This window comes from Haemaphysalis longicornis, unplaced genomic scaffold (genome assembly GCF_048455015.1).
Source record: "Haemaphysalis longicornis isolate Haplotype H1 unplaced genomic scaffold, Haemaphysalis longicornis Haplotype H1 scaffold_1, whole genome shotgun sequence".
Classification (NCBI taxonomy): Eukaryota; Metazoa; Arthropoda; class Arachnida; order Ixodida; family Ixodidae; genus Haemaphysalis; species Haemaphysalis longicornis.
The window spans coordinates 354,391,304-354,417,412 of NW_027526203.1; the positions used below are offsets into that span (position 1 = coordinate 354,391,304).

Below are 26,109 nucleotides of genomic sequence, written 5' to 3' on the forward strand. Positions count from 1 at the left end.
ATTTCGTTCTCTTTGCCTGTAAAGTTTGAAGATGGTTTGAAGATGGTTAAACTTTGAAGAAAGTTTGAAGATGTAAAGTTAAGTGTGAAGATGGGGGACAATGCCAACTGGACACAAGCAATTCTTGGTCCGTGTCTCCCGTGTCCCCATTTGAAATCAAAACTGCCGTATCGGCTTCAGATAGAACGTGGCAGGGGCAGAGATGGGGGACGTGATGGGAGCCGCATAATACCGCCCCACGGGCTGCATGTTGCCACTTCCTGCTCTACACTATCAAAGGTGTGGAACACTGAAGGCACAAACAGTTTTGTTAGTGCCTCACCAACTCTGTTCAAAACAAAGCAGTTCTGTTTTCTCAAAAACACATTGCAAAACACTCAGTTCAAGAACTCACTTGGCATGAAGGAGAAGCGGTGGTTGCAGAGCTCACAGTATTCTTTTCTACTATACTTTAACCACTGGACGAGGCTGAAAATTGAGAGGAAAGGAAAATAGTTACAATCAAATCTGGGATTTCATGCGACAAAGCAGCACACAGCCTGAGGGACACGCTACCCCGAGGGCTCAAATTATCGTAACTTTCACTAAAATATCAGAAAAAAAAATCAACACAGAAATACAGCCACTTGTTGTGGTAATCCTTAGATACTTTGGGAAGACGTCACTGCACTCCGTACTTCACCCAAAATTCTCTTAAGCCTCTGCTGATCAGTGCCCATCCTGGAGAACAGTTACAAACCCCTGGCAAGGCACACTGATTGATTGATTTGATTGATTGTGGGGGTTTAACGCGCCGACGCAACGCAGGCGATGAGGCGCGCCGTAGTGGAGGGCTCCGGATTAATTTCGACCACCTGGGGATCTTTATCGTGCGCCGAAATCTCGTACACACGGGCGTTTTTGCTTTTCGCCTCCATCAGAAAAGCGGCCGCCGCGGCCGGGAATCGAACCCGCGACCTCGTGCTCAGTAGCGCAACGCCTTAGCCACTGAGCCACCGCGGCGGGTGGCAAGGCACACTGGCACATCAATACTGCATGCTCATTGAAACAACCCCTCATACTTACGGCTGTCAAGTTCAAATTACAATTTCAATTCAATTCCAGTTCAAATTTTGACGTTTCCCAATTCGAATTTGGTGCTTTCTGAGTGCTCTGAGAGCTGGCACCATCTACTGAGTAGTAGATACACTTATACCCTCTTTGGTTGTTGTTCTGGGCTTCGTGATTTTTTAAAGGGACACCGAAGTGAATTTGCCAAGCTTCTGTTTTCCCTTGAATTGTGTAGAGTGGCTCAAATAAACACACTTTTCATCGTTTATCTGGTCAATGAGGCGATATTTATTTCACAAAGCCTGAAAGAAAAACTACCATGTGCGATCTGTGGCAAGCCACACCAACTAAATCAGTTATGTCCATATGATGTGCTTCTGTGATTCGATGATGTCAAAGATTAGAATTCAAACCAGTTTCAGCTTCAGTTCTGTAAAACAAAATGCATGGCATCCGATGTTATCGTTGGCTGGGAATTCTCGACATCTCAGTAATCGCCATACCGCACCTCTGCCATGTTGTCGGCTGTAAAATGCCTAAGATAAGCCTCCCAGGACGGCTTGGAACCGTAGCAATCACTAGCCGAGGCCAACACAGTGGATGAACGCCCTCCGCGTCACCGCAGACGCTCAAATGCCATGTGCTTTTCCCCCACCTTTGAGCTTGCCTGGCTCGTGCCTGTATCTTAAGAGGTGTGTTCGCACCAGGCCAAGGGTCAGCTGATTCAGAACCTGGCCCACAAGCAGCCGGTGCTTATGGCAACACCATACTAACGGGAACTTGCCAGCACATCAGTGTCAGCATGCAAACATTCAGCGAACTCGCTCGTGGTGCAATGAACATTGCAGGGCAAAAATGGTGAATTTAGTACAGAAGACATTGCCCAAAAACAAATATATCAACTTCAAAACAAAAAAAAAAAGAAGGGCTATCGGGGATTTAAACTCGCCAATAGAAAAACGAACCTAATGCTCCAGACCACTCGGCCATAAACCAGCAGTGTCAGGAATGGAAATATTAAGTATATATTGTATAGCCTGTTCACATTTTTATTTAGTTTTAGCATTCCAAGCAACTTAGATAACTATTTCTTGAATAACGCTCGTGCAGCAAGCGTCCCCGAAATACCCACAAATATCTCATCTCTAGCGACTGAATTCTTTAGGCAGAAGAGCAATCGCAAATGTGTGGTCGTGTTACTGGCCGCTATGCTAGTTCACCCAGCGCAAGAAGTGCTTCCCGCACCTTGGTTTTATGCTGTAAATAAAAGTTTTGGTTGGTTTTAATTCCTTGGTACCTATACTATCTTCACTGACTCTTCTCCCACCAAAAGAAGAAAACTCTCTGGCGCACCACACGACCCCTCATACCCCTCGTGTGGTTCAAACCTCCCTGGTGACCTAACCCTCCGAGAGGAGGTTGTGCTGCGGAGACTATGCGTTGGGATGGCGCTTATGCGCCCGTGACTGTCTCTTAGCCATCGCAGTACCGCGGCCCATACGACTCCACCTGCCCATTCTGCGACTCCGCCATACAGAATGTGAATGTGAAGCATCTCCTGTCGACCTGACCGGGACTGCATCCGATCCGACTACGGCCCCTTCATGCAACCGGCCTCCACCCTGGCCACCCTCCAGACCTGCGGTGCAGGGTCCACGGACCATTTCATCGACAACTCATGGACATTAAACAATTTCACCTTAGATTTTTCTAGTAGCGTACCAGACAGCGAAGCGTCGCTTGTGTGGAGCTACTTGGATTTAGAGCTTGATACAATCTACGAACTAACAAACTAAAGGACAAAGTGCAAAGACCTGCAGGCGGCCGGCTGACTAAACACTGGGCCGACTGATTCTGTCAAACGGTTGGCGAGCTGTGCAGTAGTGCAGTGAGGTCAAGCCACCTTGTTTGAGTGTCATATGAAACGTCATAGGAAATCGGCGAGGAGGATGCAGAGAGGAGGAAAGCACTTTCGAACTGATTTTTCTACCGAATAAAGTCGCGTAAACACAGCGAGGGTGGTCGCAACATGGCCCAGAGACTCCAGACTACAATTTGCGCTAATAATGCCGTAATGTTTACAAATCACTTCAGTGTCCCTTTAAAGCACCACCAGTGTCATGTGACGGGCGCTTGGATGATATGGAGATGAAGTCGACATCGCGTGCTATAACGCCGCAGAAACAAAGCATTTCTAGTGATTTGGACGATTCTACACATGACGTTTTAGATGACATTAGTAGCACTGACTCCCAGGACAACTCTGTCACTGGATTTGAGCACCGAAACCAACAGTGCACCAAACTGGCCCAGAACCTGATATTCCTGTTCAAAACAAGCTCCAGAAAATGCAAAAGTATTGAAGCTGTGAACTGTGCTACAAACAAAAAAGAGTGGAGCAGAAAACCGTTGCTTTCTGGGATGCATGTGTGGTCAACCTATGTTTCGAGGAACTGCTTTGCACAGTGGCACAAAACCCACTAGTGCTAACATTTTTTTCGCAAGTCAAATAAATTTTACAGTTAGGCATTTGATATTTGCAGGAGTTTTGGAATGATAGTAAGTGGAACCCCATTCATACATTTTTTACCGGACCGCAAAAACCAAACAACACAACCAGGAAAATGCAGCAGTGAGGAAACCTTCGAAAATGAATGAAAACAACGTAGCTTTGACTTGCAACCATGTATTTCTGCAACTTTGGCTTTCGAACCTCAATAAAAACTTAAGAATGCAGGATTGCTGCTTTTTGCGATCGCTGGAAAACACCACGCGTGGCAATGCAAGGTGCCTAGCGATGTCGACTCTCTTCCGCGCTGGCTGCTTGTCTACTGCGTTTAGTACATTAAGCTTTTCCTGAAGGGAAAGCATCTCCCATTTTTGCGATGCCATCAAAGCATGACAAAGTTCACGGTAGCCTGAAAGTTCAATGGTGTTCTCAAAGCTTTAAGCGCACGATGACGGCAAGAGTGTGCACTATTCTTGCGGTGGTGCTTTATGGCAAGCAAACATGCACTTCCAGCATTCTGAAGTGAAATTTTCGTTGTAAGCCCAATGACGATGGTGATAGCATAGAATAACATAGGGCCATATTGCGGTGACGAATTGCACCAGCGTGCGGCTCATGCACTCAGTTTTGCAGCCAAGCCTGGCCAAGGCTTGGAGTCAAAATGGCAGTCCAAACGTCAAAATGGCAGTCCACGCATTTTGCCCGGCCGGCTTCGGAGTGTCAGATTGCGACGCATGATCCAGGAACGTACTCTGAGCCAGGACGTAACAGTCAGGATTTTGATACATGGGACTCTATGTGAGCTATGCCGGGACTAGACAAAAGCAACGTAGCAGCCGGGAAAACGCAACACTGAGGAACGCAAGAGTGGGGTTCTACTATATATGTACAAAACATACCTTAAGTGTATTGTTTGTTTTTTCTGTGTGGAGCAACACCGATGTTTCTGCTTATTTTTTTGTGCCTGCCACAAAGTTTTTCTGTACAGCCTTTGTTTTCTTTTTTTCCAATAAAAATTCCTGCTTGAAACAATTACTAATGCAAAGAAAATTTACTCTTCTACATTCGATACCATAAACTTATATGTTCCATATTTCTTGCGACCGGGAAAAAATTGTATGCTAGACTATTCAATATCACTGCTTTTCCTGTGGGCAGGAAAGTGTTAAGTGGGAATCGAAATTTCTTGGCCATGACTCTGCTTTAACGCATGTATGTGGCTGATATCAAGCCTTTTTGATGTTCTCTATATTTTTGCACTACTTGTTAACCAAAAAAAGAAACTTCCGCACCAGGTTCACACCCAAATACCAACACATGGCACATACCTACGTGAGGAGAGACATAACTTTATAACACAATTTAGGAGCGAAGCATGGCAATTTGGGTCATTGGGTAGAGGAGCCCAAGCTAGGAGACACAGCTACACCATTGGCAGGCAGCTGTCAGTCCAACACAGGTTGCGTGCGCCACAGTTTTTTACAATATACCCTAGAGAGGAATCTGGAACTGGCGTCTATGCAGCTCATATCAAGGCCACCTGTGCCGTCATAGGCCTCCATTATATACACCCGCCTTAGTTTCGTCATTGGCTTAGATAGAAACGTTTTAGTGGCCGTATATTCGAACACAGTGACACAAAAATGCAAAAAATGGTATGTTATTACATAAGTGGAAAATAAAACAGGCTGTTTTAAAGCTAAGAAAAAAGGACATAAAGCGTATTTTTGCAAAACGGTTGTGCCTACTATTCTGCAAACCAAGCTGGCAGTTAACAACAATGTTAATATTTTGGGGGAATCTTATTAGAGACTCTTATTTTATTATTTTACCATTATTTCAAATAAGTTGTTTAAAGAGCTTGGAAATGTTTTTGAGTGTGCCTATGAAAACGTCCCCTTCATAGTGAACCGGGGCACTGACCATCAGCTACAGTTTAACAAAACTTGCTGCTGAGCGCGTTGGTTCATAATTGAAAAGAAAAAAGGAAACATGGCATTAAAAGTCGTGGACGAAGACAAGATAGGACGGGTACAGGCGCCCGTACCTGTCGTTTCTTGTCTTCGTCGAAGTACGTTTGGTTTCTTTTTTTTTTCCCGTCAGCTACAACTTTCACGGCAGCTTATTACCCGCTCAGTCATGCATTTCTTCGACTCTGGCATGACCAACGTTAGGTATGATCACGCACTGCCTGCTCTTTCACCAAACACGCAGTTGCCACGACTCACGTCTACCACAGAACAGAAAGGATTTCGGCTACTTCGTAGGTCGTAGACGTGCTGATGCATAGCGAAGAAAGCAAATCCAAAAAAAACCGCTTATGATCCAATTGACACGCCAAGCCCAAGTCAGAAGCAGGGGTCTTCCCATAACCCCCCCCCCCACGACGACATGGATTCCCAGGTGCAATTTCCTTTCTAGTATACTTACTAAGAAACTCTATGGCGTGCGCTACGAGTTGGGCCCATACCATCGGGCCAAGACTGGCACGCAGAGAAAGTGCATGACCTTTGCTTAAACATATAACTCTAGTGAGTAAAACAACAATACACAAGACAAGAGAGGGCCAGGTCTGGAACTTGTGTTGCTGTTTTGTGCTGTATTTTTAAAAGCTTAGTATTCATCTTAGCCATCTAAGTCACCGCTATATGGGCTGCCAGAGCGAATGGCTTCATGGTGTTACCAGGCCTTTTGCTCGACACTGCAGCGCTTTTCGGCGGTGTAATCATCCCTTTTTGTTAAAGCAATGCAAGTTGGGTCTGTTGGTAAAGCATTGTCGAAAAGTGTTCCATCAGCAGAACACGAGCGTGTGAGAAGCAGTACATACGACAAAATGATAGACTAACAGCTGTGTTTAATAAAAAAAAAACTTTCGAAGAGCTTTATAATGAGCATGCCAAGAATTCGGAGATTCCCATCAAACGGTGTGCTATCTTTTATGACAAAGATACAAATACTGTGTCAAAATGACAAAGGACGCAGTGTTTTCCATTTCTCAGCTTGCACTATCCCTCCCCAGGGCCAGTTTGCCAACTTCGTAAAGGGGGTTCTGCAGCCACGCGCAGCAATGAGCAGGCAGGTGCACTCTCCCTCTCAATGTAAGCAACGCACCCTTGTTCAATCGCTGACACAGCACCCGGTTTGGGCCACAAACTTTTCTAAAGGACAGAGGAAGCTTGTACTGAACATTCAGTGCACCCCTCGTGAACTTTGTGGCATGCTTGGTCGTGCAGGCGCCAACTTGCCATTTGGGCTTTACTTTTCCCATTACCAGGGGTGAAACAGAGTACGTGGGTTAGGAAGCAGTCCTGGGAGCAAGCAAAATTACCTTTTGTAGCAGGCTTGGAGCAGCCAGAAAGGACTTTTGGAACAGGTTTGGAGCAGCCAGAAATACTGTTTGGTAGGGGGATGGCACAGGCTGGTGTGCCAGCTCCCTGCCAATTAACTCTTTCGGGACCGCTCCATAGGCCATCGATCACATATGATCGATGGTTTCGCGAGCCTGCAGAATACAAATTTTCACTCGATGGAACACCTAGCGACATCTAGGAGACAGTTTGAAAGCTGGAATTTTCTCTTTTGTGAAGTTTCTTTTTTTATCGCCAGGCGGCAACGCGTCAGATATTTTATTCTGACGGGCAGTGGTTTCGAATGTAAACAAACATGGCGTCATACTCGTGCGAGCGCGATAAGAAATCCGCCTCGTCTCGGCTCGCATATCTTCGCCTTCTACTGTGGATTTTAACGATGAGAGTGGCAGTGAAGAGTCGAAATGCGGCTTTAGAGATCGGATTTCAGCTCGAGTGAGGATTCGGGTGTCGATCAGCCTGGAACATCAAATCGCGCTCAAAGGTGGGTGTTAGTTTCGGTTTCAATTGGCTTTGGAGTAGGTATGTGCGCTCGAACTATGTTCTGGCTGGTTTATAGTTATTCGCTAGGGTGTTAACTACCTATGGTGGTGATCTCCTGCCACCAGCACAGAAACGGATCAAGTTTTCGCCGAGACAAGAGCCCGGCGTGTACCTGGGCGACGACGTAGCCATGGCCCTAGTGCCAAAGAGATCACACACAAAACAAAAAACCAGTTACACCTAGCCGCATCAAACTTTTTCAATGAAGAAACAAAGCATTGTGTTAGATTTTGTATATCCTGAAATAATTTTATTCTTTTTTAATATTTTTATATTTACGCTTTTTTCTATCTTTTTCTGTAGTTTTTTTACGAAGTTGTTAGTTTCAGATTTTTTCATGGTTCTATCGTCAGTGTTGAAGTAAAACTTGGTATTGTATGGAAAAGAACATATAATTAGCTGCATTTTGGTATATGCTAAGGCAGGATGGTGCCTTTGCTTTATGTAAAAAAAAAAAATTTGTACCGAGACCTCCCTTTTTCATCACTTTTTCCGGCGGTCCCGAAAGAGTTTTAAGGTTAATCTATTTATTTACTATATCAGGTGTTCTCCCGTGCGCTAGATCCTACTCCGAATCAGGAAAGCAGTTCTTGTTTTATATCTGGAAATTTAGAATATGCGGAGTTATTGACTTTTGGCCCCAGCGAGCGCGCCGAATTATTACCGTTCAAACAGTAAACGTCACATGCACAGTCGAGGGGAATCAGATAACAGGCCTCGCTTCGTGTCCGGTAGATGTAAGTGTTAAGCAAACTCACAGTGGCATTCCGTAAAACAAGGCTACGGTTTCAGTATGTGCGAAGCAAAACATAGCTTTGTCTTCGCCCGCCATGGGGTTGCGAGAGTCGACAAATGTACTTTGTAGACTACGTAACGAGAGCGTGTTAGAAGGCATACTTAATGCTGGACCATACCCCACATAAGCAAACCTAACCCCAAAGTTTGCAGGCAAAAACGAGAAATTGCCTCGCAACAAAGGCGAACCGAATTCACCTGCGAGGGCAAGGCGTACAAGACCCTGTTTGTTCAATTCAAGCAGCTATGCTCAACAAATATGCTCAACTAAATGAAAGTTGACCTCCAATAAACTACAACCTTTCATGTGAATATTATTCTATCTATTTTCTATGTGTTTGCGATGAGACACAAATACATTTCACTTTTGGTCATTGTTCATTGATTGTGGCGCAGTGGCTGGCACCAGCAACCAGAACTGTGCAAATGTGAAAAGCGGAAAAGGCTCACAGTGCCTGCAGCCTTACAGCTAGCAAAAGCCAACTTCCACAGCCACTCATGGCCTTGATGAAACCAAAACCATAACCGCCTTAAAACCGAAAACATGATGTTACAGCCAAGTTTTCAGGCACAAGAAATCATGGCGGTAGTATCTCGCGGCTCAATTCGGGCACTGCGGCGCAGGATGACGCAGGTAAACACGTTTCGCGCTCAATGGCGCAAATGGTGCAGCTGTTCCACCCCTGCATTACGAATTTTGCAGTGTTCAGTGTGCACATCACACGAAGTCAACACCAAACTGGTCAAAAGCAGTCATTTGAACGTTGCAGGGGTGGCTGAGACATTAACTGGGGAAAGGAACGCATGCTCGCGACGAAGACAAACTGTCATTAAGATTACACGTTAAATTATTCAAATAGAAACTATCACTCAAGGTAACAACTTATAAGCAGTGAAAGAACCCCCTCATCATCATGTACACCTAAAGCCTCGCATGCTAAAACACAAACTACAATATAAGGAGACCTTCTCAGCCCACATGCCTTGCTTGCACACGTGGTTGGGCCTAGCCCAGTTTGTGGTGGGATTGGGGGGGGGGGGAGGCATCTTCCTGCGACATGCTGGCTCTCTTGTTGGCTGAGTGTGGCACACCATCCCTGTGGGGACACATGACATCTGAACGAGGGCTCTTTAGACCCCCCCCCCCCCCCCCCCCCCAACCCTCCCTCATACCAAACCCCCCTTTCCACCGATCCCAGTTTGACACGCGTGCCGTTTTCACAGGAACTCTGCTTGCAGATTTCGTAGCTGGGGGTACTTCGTTTTCACAGCCATGATGACAAAGTCTGAGCCCCCCCCCTGCTGCCCCGATTCAGTGAACTGGCAGTGTGTTCAGTTTCCACAGTGAGTTACAGTTGCACCCCCACACAGTATATCAGCTACAGTTTCTTTCCAAAGCATTGGACTCCACCCAGGGCCGTACCCAGAGGGGGATATTGGGGGTTCGAACCCCTCCCGAAATGTTTTCCAGGCAGCACGTAAGCAATACTTACTGTTGCTTTCAGAAAAACTACCCCCTTCCCAAAATCCCCCCCCCGAAAAAAATTTCTGGCTACGGCCCTGACTCCACCTACCGTGCATGGGTTCAAGTACCTATGCACCGCTACGAGGCTTGTGCGGCTTAGTGGTAGTTCTTGCTCTAGTGTAGCTACTTTGAGGTTCCCTTGAGATCCTGTACGCCAGCCCACAAACATTATTGCCCTTTTTTTTTTATTGTGACCAAGGCCTCTGTGCCGTGTTGGGTGCCGAACACAAATTTTGTTTAAGTTAAGCATTACAAGCTTGCCAGCCACACTAAATTTCCTACCACCACAGGATGTTGAAATATAAAAAGGAAAATACACACTATGGCAAATGGCCCCAGCAAGCAACAGTCTGCAAACCCTCATAAAAATAAAGTGAACAGCCTCCTGCCCTTGTGGAGCAGGACATTGGCAAGCTTCAGAAGGACATCATAACCCAAAGCCTTTAGGGTAATAAAAAAAAAGAGAGAGAGAGGGAGGGAAAAAATAAAGACTTCCTTTGATATTTGCCTACTCCGTTATTACCTGTCCCTTTGAACAAATTTTTGTAAAGAAGGATCACTGCGACAGTGCCCTGCCGGACCCCAATGTGCCCTGCAGACTTGTAATCAGAAGTCTCAGGATAGACACTGAACTGCCTGTGGCATCACCAAGCACTCACCAATCTTGGTGGATGTACTTGATGCTTCCGGTGCAAATGCATGGGTGGAACAGGGGCTTGTCCGGTGCCCCCTCTGAACGGCATACTCGGCAGATGTCTGCAACGCATAAGGCACGGAAAGCGCTCGCTGTGAATTGCCTCCTGCTACATGTTACCAACACCGAGACACTCAAAATTTCCACTCTAGCACACCAAGAAGACTCCTGGGCAATGAGAACTGCCATTATGCATGGCTTTGTATTGGTGTGGACAATTTATTTTTCATTAAGTCCAGCGTACCACGTACACTGAAGTTTTTGCATTTAATCTCCGCATAAATGCACGGCAGGACCGAAACTCACAACCCTGTGTGTGTGTGCGGGTGTTTGTGTGTGCGGCGGAAGTGTCTTGTTTTTCGCAATGCGCATTTTTCTTTGTTGTTAACCGTTGACCTTAGTAAGCGAAAATGGGTTTTCGTGCCGTTTTGTGATATAAAACTGCGCAGTTTGTTCCGTTTTCAAGGTGTGTAGTACTGAATTATATGTACCTATATTCTTTTCAATTTTCACAGTGCCATATCCCAGTTGAGTGATTGCCTTCTTTTGTTGCGAATTGATATCTGCTGTACTTTTCATTCTTTGTTTTTTGGTTTGTAACCCCCCCGTTGTAATGTCTTCGTGGCGCTGTGGGTAATAAATAAATAAACAGCCGAATGCCTCGGCCCCTGGGCCACACAATGGATCACATGAAACTTTTAACGGCGACGCTAATGAGTACACACCGTCGGTTGCCAAAGCACTGAGGAAGGGTTTCCACCAAAACTTGCCATGTACTGTGAACACACTTAATAACCGTAGGAAAAGGGTAGCATAGACAAGGCACTCAACAACGTCTTTTTTGTTATGCAAGAAATGAAACAAAGAGTGTCAGCGAAAACAAGGCCATTTTCACTTATATTGAACAAGGCAGCTGTCGGTGCCCTGTTCAAAATAAGTCTCAGGTGAATGCACACAGGACCTGCAGTGCTTTGCAACATGGTGGCAGGGCATCTTGTCACTGAAAAGTATAGCTTCAAATTCATCCACGTTGTGTGTACAGTCAAAAGCTTTATGACAGTAAACACGGGAGCACGTGTCGCTCAGTGCATGCAGAGCGGTCTAGCGACGGGATGGTGAACTGTCGTAGTTCGTACATTTGGCGGATCCACTCCCTGGCAATGGTAGATTGCGCTGTTGTCTGCTAACAATTCCACAGAATACATGTGCCGATGAGGGGCTTGTTATCAAGCGCGAAACGGAGCGAACGCATTAAAACATTTGCTTTTTGCTGCGCGATTGGGTGATCAAAAATGCGCTATACTCCGTGACGTAACCAATGCAGCAGGCAGCCGCGAGCTTTCAGGGAGTGCGCCCGCCAACCACACAAGCTGCGAGAGCACGCCAGCCTTTCACCAGAGCGCTCTGCACGTGTTGAGCGGCACGCACTCCTGTGTTTACTGTCATAGAGCTTTTGACCATACATGCCCAAACATAGGTCACAAAGTTATTTTTGCAAAATCAAATTTGGGGATTTCACTTTTTTTATTTTGTATTACAAACCTGCGTTTGTCATTTTACGTCAAAGAAAAAATCAACATAACAGTTGATTTGAAGATCCCAGGCCACAAGAGAAAAGACCAATAATACATTATTGTTATGGGCATGTGTTATTGGTCTTCCTACAAATGTTCCCTAGAGCAAAAAAAGAAAGAAAAGCTGTGAAAGACACCCAAAAAATTTATCCCTTGCAGCTTCAAGAAAGGGCAGAAAAAAAAAAACAGCTACTGCATGGTTGATTGCGTTTCCCTTCCTAGAAAAATATTGTCTAAAGCACAGTAAATATGAGCTTCAGCTGATTGCTGCAATGACATGCCATCAAAATAGTATGTTACTGCTTTTATGATGGCTTCCAGAGCAATAAAATTTCAAAACGCCCTGAGCACACCTGTAGAAGAATAAAAAAAACTGAACCACGCTTTTTTTTTATTCTTTTAGGCGCACAGCTTCACTCAATACAAACTCATTCATGTGCCCACATGAGGCCCAATGAGTGCGAGAAAACCAAGCACAGCCTGACTTCGACCAACGCATCAGCATTACAGACGGTGCAAATGTGTAATTGATTTCGATTGAAGCCACAGTGCAAGCCTTCGCACGCTACCGCTAAAAAGCAAGTAGCTCGCGCGTTGCAGCTATCATAACATGAGTCCGAACCATGCTCAGGGCGTCGACAACGCTGTGTGGGAAGGGCCCTCGACGCGGGCACGCATCAGGTGCCCAGACATATGGGATAAGCTTCCTGCGGGGCACTTTCGCTGCCCACACGCGTCTTTACATGCCTCGCGCTATGCGTCAAAATTTCCATCAAACGTTTACTGTATTTCCTCGTTCTTCAGTAGGCGCAGCAGCAGTGACAGGGAGACCTACATGCCTGGGCGCCGCACCTCTGCGCACAGCTGCGAAACGTTCCGCACACAAGAGAAACAGCACGCACTATTTAAAAGCCTGGCCGTACTACACTGGCTATCACAAGCGAATAAAACGCGTCCTTCGGAATATAATTGCTACAAAAGAATCGTCAAAACAAACGCGTTCATCCGCCAAGAATGCGTTACAAAACCGCGCTATGAGAGCAAACGGAGTAGAACAGCTGCTTCAAGTGGAACAAAAATATGACTCCGGCTTTTCACACAGCGTCTCTGGTGTCTCCGATTTATTATGCACTGTACTCAGGGAAAAACCCTGCAGCGCGTGAACCAAGTGGCACGTTCACGGAAAGCACGCAACGGTTAATGCCGTGGGCTGACGCAATAAAAATACCTGTACGCAAGCTAAATAATATCCGTACGCTGGAGTTCGGTTTGTGTGTTAAAGCTAAAGCAAAGCTGAAAGAGGGACTGGAAGCGCCGAGGACGACCACTAGTGAAATCAAAACCCAACACGAAATCTTCAGTCGAGTCAGCACCGAGTTCCGTTTCAAGCTGAACAGCCAAAGACAGACACATGAGCAACGGCTTGCTTGCGGCGTCTTTAACGCGAAAAGCGAACGATAAATGCTGACACGAGCACAGCTATTACGTTTAATACAATTTATGACGCCACTTACAGTTGTGTGCACAACGCTCATTTAAGCCTACCGTAAAGAGACGTTAAAGCCCAATTTCGACACAAAGCTTTCATTTTCTCTCCCAAAACAAAATTTTGAATCACTTGCATCCAATGTCAGCAGGACATCAGCAGTTAAAACCAACAAATATGCGCTAAAACAAAGAGTTTCTTCAGCGCTCACCTTGAAGCTGGGAATCGTCCATGTTGGTATATGACGTCAGGTCCGGAAGTAAATAACTAAAACGGCTAAAACCATATCCGGCTCAACGGGCTCAAAACTTACGTCCTCTGTTAGCTCAAAAAATGTCTAACATAAAAACATTTTTTTTGTTAGTAGATATTTTTGAATACGTTTGCAAAAAGTTTTATAATAATAAGCATGGCGAAATCGAAATATAAAACAACGTACTTTTGTAATATCAAAACAATGTTTGTGACATAAAGTGTTTGTGACGTATCTGGCATGGTCTGGCCTGGTCTGGCAACGACGTACACAACCATAAAAAAAATAGATAAAAGAAAAGTCGGCTCAAGTTTCTGTTGGTTCTGTTGGTGGCCTGACTGCCTGCTTTGTGTCGTCCTTGCCCCGAGTCCGCAACCACCAGAAGTGCTGTGCGGTCCACGTCTGAGCCGTTTCAGCGTATTTGCGGTCACGCTGCAGAGCCATCCTTCCCACCCATCTAAGCAATGTCCCAGCACCAAGAAGAGGATCAAGCAGCAAAAGCTGGCGAAGAGTTTGCCAGACTCTTCTACGAGACCCTTGAGAAGCGACGTCACCTGGTCGGCAACCTGTTCCTCGACGCGGCGAACCTTGTGTGGAATGGAAACCCGCACAATAGCAAAGAAGCCATCAGCAAGTTCTACGAATCACTTCCGTCGTGCGAGGCTGAACTGGCCTATGTCGATGCGCAGCCCATTCGTGACGAATTCGTCCAAGGCCAGACCACAGTACACGTGGTCGCCGCAGGGCAGGTCAAGTTTTCGGGCAAGCGTTGGGTGCCGTTTAGTGAATCCTTCGTGCTGACCGCTCAGAACAAGGTGTGGAAGATTGTTGTGGACACGTTTCGTTTCCAAGAACCGGCGAAGGTTTAACTTGGCGGAGTGTAAGCGTGGACATACTGCACCCGTCATTTGCGTCACCTCATTTTATCAGACGTTGCTCCGCTGTATGCATGCGCGGTTAACGTGCCACTCCAAGAACGCGCTGCGTACTGTGGCAATACCCTTCTGGTTACCCAGTAATTGTCATGAGCGACAAGGTCAACTTTGCATGTTCAGCATTAAATTCAGCAAAAGAAAAGTTACCTCGTTACCTGACCGTGCTTGAGTGATTGCATTCTAACGTCAAATAACATCAAGTGGTGTACTGTAAGCAGCCAAATGCTAACAAATTTAAACGAGTCAGCAGGAACAATAATGGGGTTTGGTTCAGTCACAAAATGCAGTAGCACTGCTTAGTTTTGAATGAGAAGATGTGCTTTAATTGGCCTCTGTCGTTTCCAAATTTAAGAAATTTATTTCAATTTGAACACTTTTGATTTACATGCATTGCAAAAATCCGGGTAAGAGGTTGCATGAGCGTCTGAGTTGGGAAATTTTTGGAATAGAAATTGCCAAGTAGAGCATTACTGATTTCACATTTGCTAAGACAGTGTCTAAGGACATTCAAAGCCGAAATTCTGCATTTTTTGAAGTGCCTTATTTGTTAGACTCACAGGGTGAAATTGAGCTAGTAGGTTCTGAGTATTGTGTGCCATGGGCCAGCTGAGTTTGAAGTGTGGGTATAGAAAGAATTAAATTAGGCACTTCGTTTTTCTTCAGCAGTGTTTTTTGTCATTCCTATAGTTTTACGCGTGCTTCAAGCTCAGCTGGTTCGCCACATACAATAGAATTAGACAATCTTGGATTCTGGTTCATTACCAAATTTCTGTTGTGCACTCTACTCGTTCACCCACACTACCTGTTTAGTGTAGCCATTGATTTATGCTTTGTGTGTCACTCATCAAAATCGCTGCATGTGTTTACTTAATTTCTGATGGAAAGCATGGCAGTTCATTACAAAGGTTGCTTTTAGGAAGCACAAAAAAAAACAATTGGATGAAATTACGGGGTTATGATAGCATTGCACTTGGTTGGAGCTGGGACCCTCCTGGAGAGACAGTATTGTAGGCAAGGCACTGAGACAAATGCCGTAGCTGCTGGAGACACCACCCGACTGGTTGTACTGAGGCAGAATTCACCGTGTTCTATATGTTGCTTTTAGTCCTTAAAGGAGCCATGAAGACAAAATATAAGTTGGGTTTATTAGAAAGACTGCTTAGTCCCGATAACAATGATACCAATATCATCGCAATCTTCGAACAAATAACGGAGATATTAAAGAAAACGTGTGAAGCAGTCGCGACCCCCTAGCCAATTTCCCGCAACTTTTCTATGACGTCACAGAACCTTGTTTGTGCGATTGGCGGCCGCCTAACTGACCTGTCGCGTCGACCCATGACTGGACGTCTGTAATGGGGCCTCTAGTTCCGTTTGACCGCATCACTTGAATGCTAACGTGCGGTTAACGCACTGAAAATTATGTTTTATTGTTGGCCCGTATGACGTCTTTCTTGCTCATAACACGTCACTGTGGCGCAAAATTTGAAAGTTTTTAAATACTTCTTGCTTTTTTTTCGTTAAAAAAACATCTTTTGTGGCTGTAATGGAGCTGAGTGAGATACTGAATCCTAGTTCTTTCAAATTAAACGAAGTTGTATTTTCTCTTCATGGCCCCTTTAATGGGTTGCACGGCTTATGTACAGACGAGTGGGTTGCCCTCATAGTTCTGTTCGGAGTGCTTGTGTCCCAAGTACTGCAGCAACTGGGCTTTACTTCCAGTGGTAGTGCCCGCATGTTCAGCCACAGTGGAGCACGAGATGTGTAGGTACCCTAGTCGTCGCTGAAACCTCCAGCCACTGCGGGGGCTCAGTCTGCAGGGTCTTGCCATGCATTTCAGCCCGGTGTGCCAGCAGCACTTGCTTGCGCCTTCGCCAACGCCTCTGTCGCATCTGGGCTGCAGCCACTACCTGTGCTCCCAGACACGTGGCTGCTACTCGAGATGAACAAGCAGCACCGCCTGGTCAGGTACTGTGCAAATATTCGCTAGTTGCTGTTCTGCCCGAGGGAAACTTGTTTTGGCAAATTTGCACGAGTAACTTTTGAGCTTCGCACGATTGTCACAAACTTGCCCATGAATGTGTGGTTTGACTCGCATCGTGAAGCTGTCCGCCCCCCCCCCTCTCCCCAAGTGTGTTGTATGACAAAGTGATAATATATTTTGGTGCATGCATTTGATATCATATCTCCGACTACACGCCAGATGTGGGATATCAATGAATGTGGGCTAGTGTTATTACCTGGCTCCAATTTTAAATAAGCATGCCCCATAAAGTCATTAGTGCAAAAGTGAGTAATTTTTGCTCATTATTTGAAAGTTAATTACATGATGTCTTGCGTGTAGTGCCTGTCTGGCTGTATGAATCATCACCAAGCAAAGACTGCACCCATGTATCTCATCGTTTCTTTAGAAACACAAATACAAAAATAACTTCAAACACCCTGTGTGTGTATCGATTGCTATCAAAAATGGAAGAAATAATGCCAAAACCTTTGTCAAATTCTCAAATATGTTTTTGGTCCACTTTGAGCTTGGCGCAAAACTGGTTTAAATTTTGGAGAGGGAGTGGCAAACTGGGGCAGCTTCCTGCATCAACAACTCTTAGGTCCACTGAACAGGCTTGCCCTGTATAATATATACATAGCATCTACTTCTGCGTGTCAGAACCATTGCAGTTATTTTCACATGATTTCATTGAGGCACACGAGTGGCATGTGTGAGTGGAAAGAAAGCTATTTGGTGCCATTTCAGTGAGCTCTGAAGGTTTAATAATGTTGCTTGCACAAGAGTGACTAAAAGCAGACACAAATTGAAGTGTAGTTAGAGACAATAATTACTGTGAAATTTCATTTTTAATGCTGCATATATTACCAGGGATACTTTTCATATCTTGACGCGAGCCTCTGTGCACGCGCGTCTCAGTCCAAGTGAGTAGCAGGATCCCATGGCTTCTGCCACTCTTCGTGTTAGTAAGGAGCAGCAGGATGACACATTGGCGTCACCCCGCTTCTGATGTTGGTGGGCAGTGGGGGGTGAAACGCCCCTCACGGCGGTGGCCACCGACTCCTCACTGGCGCAAAAAGCGACCCAAAATGGCACTGCCCACCCTGAGAAAGGGGACCCTGCTCCTTATTACGTTCCCCCAGCTAGTGAGGAGTGCAATCATGATGGCATAAAAGTCTCATTTCTTTCACTATTGAAGCCGAATGCAATTCTTCCAGTGTTGCAAAGCCACGTTGCATAGGACATGTTGTGAAGGACTGCCAAAGCTTTCTGTTTAGAATTAGTTCACCGAAAGAAAAAATATAAATTTCTGTCACCCCCCTTCCCCCCCCCTGCTTTGTTTAAGCGGTCTGGCTTTCTCTGTTATCTGCATAGCATGCATGTTGAATTTACACTTTTTGATTGTGTTTTTTTTTTTTTTTTTTCCTAGTATACTGACTTTGGTTTGGACAACACAAGTCGCATTCATGTTTATTGCATAGAGTTAAACAGGTTGCATCCTAAAGTGTGTAACAGCTGGACTTGTTTAAGTGGCAGCTTTAGCTTGGGCACTACTCTGGTCCTTTGTGTGTAGCTAGAAACCGTGCAAGAAAAGGAGGACGCATTGGTGCCAGTTACACAGGGGAGTAGGAAAAATAATGTCGGCACCAAGCTGCACTCGCGTGTTTTTGTGCATCCTTGAATGTTTCTTAAAAGGGGCCTTGAAGACAAAAAGCAAGTTTGGTTCATTCAAAAGATTGCCTTGTTAGAATAGCACTGACACCACTTTTAATGCAAACTTCATTAAAATAAGCCGTATAATGAGGAAAACAATAGCCACGCGACTCACTAGTGACTTTTCCGCACTGAACATATGGGCAGTTGCGATTGGCTGAGGCAGACAAAATCCAATGCAAATTAAACAGGTTAAGCCGGGCTTATAAGCTTGGAGAACGAGCTATTGGTGCTGAAATTTAGTCCACATCCTTTTTATAGCAGTAAGGTTGTTGGGCTAAGCAATGCAATTCACGCACAGACACACAAACATAGAAGCACTAGCGTGTACGGTGCACTCTATGCCGGCCGACGCTGTACAGCCGTTGAACACATTGGGCTTGTCTGACTCGACACTGGCGAATTGGCGCAAACGACACTCACTTATGTCTAGCCATACACAATATTTCATGACACGGTTACTATCAGCCATAACAATACGCCAGATACAAGTCCGACCAGAAAAGAATAAACATGTAGACAGTGGACCTTCAGCGGTATGGTTGCATCATCTATGAAGGCAGACGGTAACCAGGCTAACAAAAAATATACTACTTTTTTTTTTTTGCTTTATCAACCTGCCCTGGATACACCATTGTCGACGTCACGACACACACGATACGGCGGGCAAATTGAAATTTCGGCTTAAATGGTTTAGTTTCTCAGTGAATAAAGCATTGTTTGGTGGTGGACAAGCACTGAGGGCACTGTAAAACACCACACCTTGTGGATAAAACAACCTTGTATTTTGTCTTCGTGGCCCCTTCACAAACAATTGAAAAGTCAAAAACAGCCAGGGGTGAGACAGCTGCGCAGATTGCGCAGATTTGATACAAATTTGTTTTCCTGCGCCAGGCTGCTCCAAAAGCTTGAAATTTGGTAAAATTGCGCCAAACTGCTCCAAAACAGTCTGAGAGCCAACGATTTTAACGCTCCCATCAGTTGTAGTGGGGAAAAAATGCTTACTGACCGCATAATTTTCCATTACCCCCAAAGGTGATGCTGTTAGTAAAATTTGATTGATCATTCAATAAAAAACCCGCATAAAATGGTCCCCGAAATAGTTTTTTCGGGAGTCGCAATGTCGGGTTGCGCATGTTATATTCTGTAGTTTTTAAAGCTTTCCCATCGAAAATCATTGCAAATTCCTGTATAAAAATGTTCATGTTTACCGAGGCAACAACATTTGTTCAAGTTAATGACAAAATGGCAATTTTCTGAGCGCCGTATCTCCGGAACGACCATCTTGGTATGGTGAAGATCGGAAAACATGACCAGCGGGCGAAGCAGTTGCCCGTAGTTCAGGCTAGTTCACTCTAGTTCAGGCAGACCGCTCTTCGCAGATTTCTACCGTGCTTTTGGTTATGGGGGTGGCTAGGTTTACATTTAGTTTGATCTGTTACGGGAAGTTGCGCCATTCGAAAGGTGGAGTTCCTAACAGTGCCCGCGAATTCACTGCGTTTCGCGTGAGGCGCGGTTCGCGCTTGAAGTGAAATTCCGGACTCATTGCGTTGTTATAAAACACGGAGTTATTGCTGCCTTTGACAGCGAGCTTGCGAGCGGCGGAAATGGGACGGTCAATACTTCAAAAGGGGCGGCGCAGGCTACATCGCCGCAAAATGTTCAAGCAGTGTCCGATAGCGGGACGGGCTGTTATTGCACGCTAGTAATAATCTGAAGTGAAATTTAATGCCAAAAGGGAGATGGCTAAACATATCAACGTTACTCAAATTACGATCGATCGTAGTGAACATGCACCTTAGTGTTTGAAATGGGAAAGCTGGTGGGGTGCGACGACTGTCGCCTCGCTTTGCGCAACTTTTGCCGTGGCTCTACACTTGTGCTTAAAGCCGAGTCTGGGATTACAAAAATAATAATTTCGGCATTCCCATGATAATAAAAATGCCTTACTATTGCTTAGTTTCTCAATTTGATATTTTCGACGGAATTCCATGCTATCTATACATAGAGCCTAAGAATTTAAAAATGGTTCGTAAAAAGGTAGTGCATTCGGTACCTCGTGATATTCTGGTAGAAAAACTTTATTAAGAGGCTGTTTCAGTGTTACATACATTCAAAACCGATTAAAAAGTGCTCTTTCCCCCCCGAGTTGCAAAAAATTTGATTTTTTGGGTACCTAAGGTGACATAATAAATGTCGTTAACTGCTCCAAACCAAGGTTCTTCTGCTCCAAAATCGAGATTTTGCTGCTCCAAAAACTGCTCCCAAACTTGATTCAGCTGTCTCACCCCTGAACAGCTTGTGATCAATGTTTTTATTGGTCTGCAATGAGCACAAAAGACAACTGAGGTGCGAAATCTATAGTGAGAGCAAGCAGAGCCACCTGCATAGGATGAGCACAGGTGCTCATGTGATAGTTACATCGGGACAGCAACAGCCAATGGCATCTAAAGTGCACAACTCCAAAAGTTTTCCGTGTGTATCCCATTGTATTACTACCAGCTAGCCCAATCATTGGCCTTGCTGTTACGTATGTTGTGTATGTACCATTTGCTATGAAACCGGTGCATTTTTTTATTTTTTGCCTATGACTCAATGGGCACTGTGAAACACAGTATGCAGCGACACAAGAGCAAGAAAACTTTTCACAGCCACCTAATGATACAGATACAATGATTTTTATTATAGCAAGTAAAAATGAATTTTTATAAAATAAATATTACCATTACAACATTGTAACTCATTAAATTGAAAAATTATGAAGCTACATTAGAAATCACTTAACAGGTCACCAAAGTGAAGGAAACGAATACTTAAATGTCTCTCATTTCATCACATTTGTACTTGTCATATTTTTCCGAACTTGCGAGGAGAGGGATGTCTTTGCTCACAAAACAGTGCAAGGAGTTCATGTTGTTTGCTCTGGCTAAGCCTGCTGAATAATTCATAAAGCACAAGTTAGTGTTCTTTTTTTTTTTTTCCTAAGCAAGTGAGCTTTATAACTCAATTTGTGTGCTTTACTATAGCTGTGAACTACTCTAGTGTGTCCTTATTTAGAACCTGCCATATGAAGTTATTCTTCTCATCGTCGTCATCATCAGTTTGTGCCCAGTGCAGGACGAAGGCATCTCCCATAGACTTCCAGCCTCCCTTTAATACCTACATTACACACCACAGATTTCTGGTTGTCACTGTGGACTGCAGGCTGTCATGGACAAAACATATCACAATGTGAAAGACTGAACCTCCAAGCTTTGTGCACATTCTTCGTTTCGTAGCAGGAATGAGATGGGGTCCATCTGAACTCTTTTTTGGGGGATTTCTTTGTTATAGCCTACCAGTCATATCGAATTTTCCCATTTCATGCCTACGCACATTGGAAAGTATGCAAGTAGAAGCCTTATGAGTATGTGTGGGCCTACCACGATGTACCTCTACAGTGGGTACAATTGCCGAGGCCTGTGTATTCAGTGGATGCACGCCTTTCGTCAAACTCCTTTGTGTGTACCTCCTATGTCTGACGTGGCATGCACGTCATTCAGTGTTGATTCTCCCGACCACATGCTTGACAAGGAGTTTGGTAACAGCCGTTTCACATCATTAACGTGCAACTCCCTCTGGTTAAGCTCAAACAGTGGTTTCACCCTAATCCTGTGTGAGTGTTATCAGAACAATCAGTGCGCCTTTCCATCCCAGAAAGTATCAAGGAGTCTTGTTTGCCCTCAGTGGCTCTCAAACGTTTGACTGTACCGTTGTTGATAAACACATTAGCCAGAACTACATGTGTAAATACCTTTGGCTATGTGACCGAGTCCAGGGTTTTGGCTGTGGTGATTCCAAGCTTGGGAGTCGCTCAACATTTTACACTAGACCATAAGACAACCTCTACTGCTGCCAAATTGGTAGCCATGAGTGACTCAAGTGAGGCGATTCATTTGGTCTTCCAAGAACCACCTCAAGCCTGAACCCTGTTCTCTGATACAAAGCAAGCTCTCCAAGTCCTCAGTGGTGGAGCCGGGCTCTTTTGTGGTGCTTTGACGATTCAGTGGGTTCTGGGCCATTGTGGGTTGGTAGCAATGAACGGGCTGACGTGGAGGAAAAAAAGGCTTCAGCAGGCTCAGTTATCGTGCAACTTCCCTTTTCAAGAGTGGACACGACCACTCTTTTCACCACTATTCTCCGTGGCACTGTGACAAATTACTGGGCCCACCCTGACCACCGCCATGGATGGCTCCATTGGCTGGCACCTGATTGCAGGTTCCAGTTGCCCCCAGGGACTCGGCGAAGCCACGCATCACTCTTCTATCGACTGCAGCTGGGTGTAGCTTTTACTCATTTCTACCAACACCTCATTGGCAGCGCAAGTGACCCAGACTGTGATGTGTGCCACATTACAGAGACATTCAACATGTTCTCTGCGGCTCCCCTTGCTGTGTGCATCAGCATGGAAAGTTAGCCGTGCCATTGGCCCAGTTAGGCAATCAGGCTTTGTTTGAGGACATCTTGCTGGGACCCTGGCCCCAGCATTCGAACAAGGCATTCTAGGCAGTGCTGGCATTTTTGGAAAGCAGTGGTTCGGCAGCTAGATTTTAGCTCAGGCTGCATTGTGGTTAACTAATGAGCATGTACTGCACACAGCCCAGGCATTATTTGTATATAGTTATACCCTCACATCTACCTCATAACCATCATACCTGTCGCCCTCCATCTACACTCTTTCCCCCCTTCCCTCTCAGAGTAGCAGGCCTGTATGGTCAAGCTGACCTCTCTGTGTTTTCTTTCGATTCATTAAAATTACTCTCTCTCTCTTACCTTGCACTTTCCTAGTTCATTCTTTGGTCTCGAATTTTCTTGTCTCATCCCTATGCATCGAGCAATCAGCCTTTCACTACATCTATTCCCATCTCTCGGTAGCCATTCTAATACCCTGGTGGTCTACCAGTTGTCAGTTCTCTGAATTACATGTCTGGCATAAAGGGGCCATCAAGACAAAATACACAAGTCTGGTACATTAGAAAGACTGCTTTCTCCCGATAACGTTGATACCAGTTTTATCGTGAACCTTCAACAAATAATGCGGATATTAAAGAAACAATGTAAAGTAGTGGTGACTGCCCGGTCACTTTCCGGCAACTTTTCCACAACGTCACAGAATCTTGTTTGTGCGATTGGCGGCCGCTGATCTAAACCCTCGCTGGGACACATGACTGGACAATTGTAGTGGGGCCTGTAGTTCTGTTCAATAGCATCACTTGAATGCTAATGTGCATTTAACACACTGAAAATTATGTTTTTAGTGGTGGCCCATATGATGTCACTCCTGCCCATAACACGTCACTGTTGTGTGAAATTTTAAAGTTTTTCCATACTTTTGCTTTTTTTTTCGGTTAAAAAACGTCTTTCGCGGCTGGAATGGAGCTGGGTGAGGAACTGAAGTTGTATTTTGTCTTCATGGCCCATTTATGTCCATGTGTTTCTCTCAACTTGAGCTATCACGCCTTCCAGCCAAGCTTTCTCCCTAATCCAAGATGCTCATTTCCTACCCTGAAATGCTACTCCAGCATTCTTTCCATGGCTCATTGGGCTGACTCAAGTTTCCTCGAGGTGTAGTGCAGTATGCATCGGTGGTACATCATTCCTTTCAGTGACACAGGTGGTCCTACTATTAATTTCATCAGAGTGCTTGCTAAATGCACTCCACCCCAAACTAGTTCTCTGCCCGTTCTCCTTCTCGTCATTTGGATCAGCAGTGACAACCTGTTCAGGATAGCTACATCCATCCACCTCTTCTAATATTTTCTTATGAAATCTGAAATGGAGGTTTTCTGCTTGTCTGCTTAACATTTCTTCTGATTCCTTCATAAGACTATGAATTCATTCTGAAGCATTATTCTAAACTCCTGTGCCCTGTCCCTTACTAACTGCAATTTATGTTTGCTTCTTTTAACTGGTAGCATCCTCCTTCCGATTCTCAGATCTGCTCTAATTCTGCTCCTCACCATCGTGTTATTGCTGCTCTTTCCCTGCCCATGGAACCTCAACATCCTGCACAGTACCTGGATTAGTAAAGCTGACTGCCGTAACGGTTGCGTAGCCGGTCCACGTGCATAAATTTTTTGGTTACACTTGTGCAACACGGAAACCAGTTCAGCGCAATCAAAACTGAAACAAACGTTACTGCCTGTGGTGATGAGATAGGCTGCTTTACGATAGTGTTGGTGTTCATAGTGCCATTTTCTGGTCGGTCACCCATGCCCGTCGCACGTTTTGCCACTGATGTTTTATTTTTGCTGCTGCTCCTCAAGAACACCGCCATGTTGTTACACTGTACTGTCTACTTGCACTTAGCCATTTCTCGAGCGCCATCACTAGTTCTTCTCCCTCGTTAGCAAGGAGCGGCATAACCGCCACTACCTCTTTACATACACAAACGTGACAATGCTGACACTATCATTCCCTGTATCGCCCATTTAGTGAGGGGAAGGGCATGATGGCTGTGAAGGTTCATGTTGACCTACGCATTTATTTATTTATTCGAATACCTACAGCACCCACTTCTGGGTATTACATTGGGGGGTTACAAATACATGAGACATGGTACATGGGATGAAAACTGTTGCGACAGAAAACAAATTAATAAAATGCTTAACCTACTCGGTTTGTACAAATTTCTGCAAACACAAGCGCAACAAGGTATAACAAGGAAAATAACACAAACACAAAAATAAATTGACAGCATTCATTTCAACAAAAATTGTGATGAAGCATTTTCGAATGACGGTTGTTGGGTGGACACAATATATTGAGGTAGATGGTTCCATTTATGTGTGGTTTTCAGGAAGAGAGTTTTTATATGCATCTGTTTGACATTGGTATTAAACTTCCAGGGGCTGCTCTACATGGGAGGGTACATAAAATCCCAGCCTCATATATAGATGTATAAGGAAGATGAATGGAGCTGCATATGGCAAGTTTCCTGAAATTTTCGGCAGCAAGCTTCCTGTGTCACTAAAAAAACTGGTATCAGGGGTTTATTTATACACAGAGGCCGTGAATACAAAATACAAGTTTGTTTTATTCAAAAGATTTGGAATTTCATAGTGCCCCAAGCACCTGTCCGGCAGAAATGATGCTTTGAGAAGTTAGACATTTTCATTCTCCCGCTAAATCGTGTATTTTGTGACGTCAGCGGTGATTTTTTCAGAGAAATCGCCGAGGGCTGCCGATGAAACGTCTTTTTGTTTGCCGTCTCTTATCGCAGATGGCGCCACAATGCCATCCAAAGACTGCTGTCCACACTTGCTCTCTTTCAGACCGCATTCGTACTAAGTAACTTCTGTTTTGGTTAAAAGTAATCGTTTGTAAAAATTTGGGTATACTCGACAAACAAGATCACATAAGTAGCGGCTTACGCCAGTTGGCAGATGTCGTGTCAGACAAGCCCAGCGCGCCCGGCGACTGTGCAGCTTTGGCCATCATAATGTGCACCATATGCACTGGTGCTTTCTATGTTTACGTGTTTGTTTGTAACTTTCCTTGTTTGCCCCACCATTCTTACTGCAATAAAAAGAATGTGCACTAAATTTAAGCGCAAATAGCAAGTTCTGTAAGCTTATAAGCCCTGCCCAACATGCGCTTGCTTTTGTCCGCCTCAGCTAA

At 44.9% G+C, this 26,109-nt stretch overlaps 3 protein-coding genes across 3 annotated transcripts in view; 2 read left to right on the top strand and 1 right to left on the bottom strand.

Annotated features, from left to right (window-relative positions):
* Positions 1-13,904, bottom strand: part of LOC144154913 (E3 ubiquitin-protein ligase MARCHF6) — an 88,354-nt gene extending 74,450 nt beyond the window's left edge. Inside the window, exons 1-3 of the mRNA XM_077686028.1 lie at positions 13,756-13,904; positions 10,450-10,546; positions 395-468 (exon numbers count right to left, since the gene is read on the bottom strand). Coding sequence (XP_077542154.1) covers positions 395-468; positions 10,450-10,546; positions 13,756-13,777 — 193 coding nt within the window. The 5' untranslated portion in view covers positions 13,778-13,904. The remainder of the gene's footprint in view (positions 1-394; positions 469-10,449; positions 10,547-13,755) is intronic.
* A 172-nt stretch (positions 13,905-14,076) lies between these two features.
* Positions 14,077-14,886, top strand: LOC144154917 (NTF2-related export protein 1-like). The gene has a single exon (XM_077686032.1). The coding sequence runs from the start codon at positions 14,262-14,264 to the stop codon at positions 14,664-14,666; it is 405 nt and encodes a 134-aa protein (XP_077542158.1). The 5' UTR covers positions 14,077-14,261; the 3' UTR covers positions 14,667-14,886.
* Positions 14,887-15,033: 147 nt separating this feature from the next.
* The window catches only part of LOC144154916 (uncharacterized), a 34,316-nt gene continuing 23,240 nt past the window's right edge, over positions 15,034-26,109 (top strand). The window contains exon 1 of the mRNA XM_077686031.1: positions 15,034-16,700. Coding sequence (XP_077542157.1) covers positions 16,675-16,700 — 26 coding nt within the window. The 5' untranslated portion in view covers positions 15,034-16,674. The remainder of the gene's footprint in view (positions 16,701-26,109) is intronic.